Below are 4,109 nucleotides of genomic sequence, written 5' to 3'. Positions count from 1 at the left end.
CCTTACCTACTTAAGGAGGAAATCTTGATTGGTAAGTCGATGCTATCCGCAGATTCAGGGATTTACTTCTAGGTCGGTGCAGGCTAATAATTTACTTCTTGCAGGAGAAAGTGCACAGTCATCTGATGGCTTTCTTAGTTAGACTGATGGGATCTCTCTTTGTCTACAATCCTTTTCATTTCTACATAATACCCATTTCTGTGATGTTTGTTCAATGTTCTTTAAATGAGGCTTTTCAATGGGGCTGTTGTTTACTCTTTTCTCTTCACTCGTGTTAGAACAGGTAGACTTTTCCACACATAGTTCTTCTTTCTTCTCTACACTTTTGTTCTTCCTTTCATGTTATTGCTTTAGTTTAGTTTTTCTTATGTTATCTAAATTTGTTTCTTTTTGATTTCTTTGACTTTAGTTGAGTTCAGACATTCATTTGAAGTTAATCGCATGCTTCAAATTTGCATGAAGTCCTTATCTTTCAAAGTTTTCTGTCCTGGGGAACAAAGAAATCTCTTCTGTGTTTTTGAGGGAATATGTGCCTTTGTAATAGAGTGTTCACAGTGCATCAAAGCAGCAGGTTCCATTTGTCAACACACGGTTTTAAGCTGCAGCCTGTTTTGTCTGTTTGCAGATTTTGTCCTCAAAACCTGGAGGAGAGCTTTTACATGGAAAAGGGCCTCAGCAGTTATCGAGTCAGACCGAAGTTCCGCACGATTACGATTCTGGGAATGACACATCTTCACCACCATCGAGCAAAACAGGTGTTTCTCGAACAAGTGTCACTGACAAGAAGAATCACTGTCAACGTCTGGCCTCACCAGAGAAGCTGAAGTTCACTGACAGAGACAATGCCTCTGACTCAGGAAACTCTGTGACCAGCTACGCTTCCTTGTGCAAACCATATGGGGAGGACGGCCTGTCTGCGACCATTTTCACTGCAAGCGACAAGAGGTAATGTTGTGTTCATAATAAATGACCTATCTGAATGAATGCTTTCAAAACAAATTGCAAGCTGTTTCTCTTCTGTTTCCTCTTTTGAAATATTCATCTTAAAAGGGAGGAAAAAGAGAGACCATTTCTTAAAAACAACCCTGGGTGTCATCACTCAGAGTAGTGAAACGTCTCAATGTGTTTTCTTTGCAGAGAGCAGATAACCTTGGGGTGTCGGGTACAGGCTGTGAGGTCTCCAAAGGCTTCCAGCTGTTCACAGAGGATGAGCAAGTCGTTTCAAAGGCGACTGAAAACTCGGTCATCCAGCAGCAGGAGCAGGAGCAGGTCCTCAAGGAGTTCCAGATACTCTGGACGCTACTCTCGAAGCCCGTCGCTGTCATCTTGCAGGTGGATTAACTACTTTTATGGTGTACATTACTAACATCCACTAATACCCAAGTTCCACTAAGTATATGTCCACTCACATTTTTCATTTTGTGCACAAAAAAGAGGAAATGTAGAGCATTCTGGTGGCCTGATGATTAACCACGATGTCTTTGGGTCACATTCAGTCACTCAGCTTTTGTTGCATGTCATTCCCCATCTGTTTCCCCTTCAGGTTAAAAACAGAAAATATTATTAAGGCTGATGAAAACATGCTAGATGAATCGGCATATCATTAGTACAGACATTCACAGATCCCGGGCAATGAATCCTAATGACTTTGGTGATCCCCTGACCTCCTCTAGCGCCACCATGAGGTTAACACTTACTGATAATAACACCACAGACAAATGTATTCATAAACACAAATATAAATTCTCTCATAGGTGGAGAAAATTGTCATAATGAATCAGATCATTGATGCTCGATGTACTGTATATATAATACACTTGCAAAAAAAGTTACAGAAACATAATGAGTCTTGTTTAATCTGAAATTTCAAAAGGTTGCACAGAGATTTGTGGAACCTTACCTATTGGATCTTTGCTCAGTTCCAGCAAATAATTGCAGTTCCCTTGTTGCAGCTCATACTCACGTTCACCGAGTTATTCAACTGACCTGAGGCGACGAGGCAGCGTGGCGAGCCTGAGCTCCAGAGGAAGCTACTCCAGATACAGTGCAGACAGGTGAACTCTATAGAATGTTCCAGCTGCTGATGACTCCTTGTTATTGCTGAACAAGAACTAATATACAACATATTTACATTGTTGGTGATTGAATTTTCACATTGATTTGTCTGCATCTCAGACTGCGAGACAGAAAGAGAACACCTAGCTCTAGAGGGACAGATGTGAAGCATGCACATAAGGTTAGTGGGAAGAGACGAAGACGCAAATCCTACTCTCCTATGAAGAAAAGGAGGAGAGACTCGCCGAGCCATCTGGAAGCACGCCGAATCACAAGGTACAGCGTTCCCAGCCTGGTTATTTATAGCTACAATACACATTTTGATGCCTAAAGGCAGCAGAAATATACTGCTGGTCCCACCTGCCCCCTCAGTTGGACAAGACCCAACCTGGAATCCTTCTCTCATGTTGATGAGTCGTGTGAAATGGCATTTAGCCCAAGGATGAGCTAACCGTCAGCTCTGAAGTCATCACATGTGCTAAGGAAGCAGATGGCGAACACAGGCAATCGTAAATGTGAAAAAAGAACAAGCAGGTTTCTCTAAACAGATTGGGGGATATTTACTAAACCTGTTGCAAATTATCCTCAGGCATGGAAAATATTGCGGCAACGCAGTTTTTTTATTTAGTGGCATATTTTCCAAGATTGATGATGTAAATGTGCACTGCCGCAGTTGTGTTAATTTGAATACACCTCCACTTCAGATCTGCTGCCTGAAGGCTGCTGTGCACATGTGGACCGAGAGGAAGCGTAGAGAGAAGTGTAGTTTACACCAACTAAACTGTAATATGATTGAAGAAATCAACAAACATATTTCAGAACAACAGTCACATTGTCAAATCATCATTTATTTCATTCAGTAATTGAAGCCTGGTTTGACCTGAAAGCCTTTAAAAGTCCCTCACATTCTACTCTGGTGAACAATGTGATTTACAGGCATCGTCTCTTCGAGTGTGAGTAACAGCTGCCATGCTGACTTCAGGGCCCCAAATTTTACACCTGCTTTCACCTGAAGTTAGATTTCATCCACAGTTCACTCTGTCTCAGCGGTGGTAAATCAGATCATCAGGTGCAGAGGGTATTTGTATAAAGTTCCATCCTCTCCTCCCTGATTTTTGAGTCCCTGGATGGGAACACTGTAAAATACATATTGCATGAGACCAAATGTGCAAACTCCTGCGATGATGCATTTCTTCTGTTTCTCTGCCGCAAAACCCCACTGTGACTCCTTAGTAAATATGAACACACAATTTCACTGTTTAGCACCAGAAAATGAGCTGGAAATCCTTAGCAAATATCCCCCCATTGTGTCTGCCACACAGTTAGCTTTATTTTTCTTTCATTTCACACTGCTCTTTGACAGCAGCAAATGATACACACCCAGACATCTAAACAAAAGAACACAAGACATGGATTTCAAACAGTGTATTTACACATCCAGCAGACACAGAGCACCATTAGCCCAGCGTTTGTTGGTTTGTTAATTTGTTGGTTGGTTTCTTCACAGCACAACTCAAAAAGTAATGAATGGATTGGGATTAGGTTTTTCAGAGAGGTAGGATTTGGAACAATCCATTAGACTGTGGTGCTGATCTGGATCCAGGAATGTTTTAAAAGATTCTTCACCCTTGTGAGATAGGGCCAATTTCAATGCTTTTGCTTCTAACTCCATAGGCATTGCCTGGAATGGTTGGACAAAAACTGCACCACATCCACATAATATCCACCACACACCTAAGTATGATCTGGATCCAAGTAATATTCTGGACCTACTGATCCAGAATGTTCACATTTATAGGGCTCACGTAAAACTCGCTATCGTGAGACAACAAATAAAGCTACAGACTTGCAGCTCAGATGATATATCATGAGTTAATGATGATATCAATGGGATTCCAAATGCTAGGGGAAGGTTTTCATGGTCAAGGAATCGCATTATGAAGGTCAAACTATCATGAGAATATTGCTTTTAAATGTAATGGCATTATGGGGACAGTGATCTGCTGTCAGGGCCATTCGGCAGCCGCTGCCTCTCCTCCGCCCTTCTCTCCCCT

General features: G+C 41.8%; 1 protein-coding gene across 1 annotated transcript in view; it reads left to right on the top strand.

Moving 5' to 3' along the window:
• Window positions 1-4,109, top strand: part of srrm4 (serine/arginine repetitive matrix 4) — a 59,266-nt gene that overhangs the window by 53,973 nt on the left and 1,184 nt on the right. Inside the window, exons 9-12 of the mRNA XM_020623940.1 lie at window positions 626-945; window positions 1,138-1,332; window positions 1,953-2,054; window positions 2,176-2,331. Of these exons, the coding sequence (XP_020479596.1) occupies window positions 626-945; window positions 1,138-1,332; window positions 1,953-2,054; window positions 2,176-2,331 (773 nt within the window). The remainder of the gene's footprint in view (window positions 1-625; window positions 946-1,137; window positions 1,333-1,952; window positions 2,055-2,175; window positions 2,332-4,109) is intronic.

Source organism: Monopterus albus, unplaced genomic scaffold (genome assembly GCF_001952655.1).
Source record: "Monopterus albus unplaced genomic scaffold, M_albus_1.0 scaffold317.1, whole genome shotgun sequence".
Taxonomy (NCBI): Eukaryota; Metazoa; Chordata; class Actinopteri; order Synbranchiformes; family Synbranchidae; genus Monopterus; species Monopterus albus.
The sequence above is the reverse complement of the archived record's forward strand: the minus strand, read 5'-3'. Positions and strand labels throughout refer to the sequence as shown.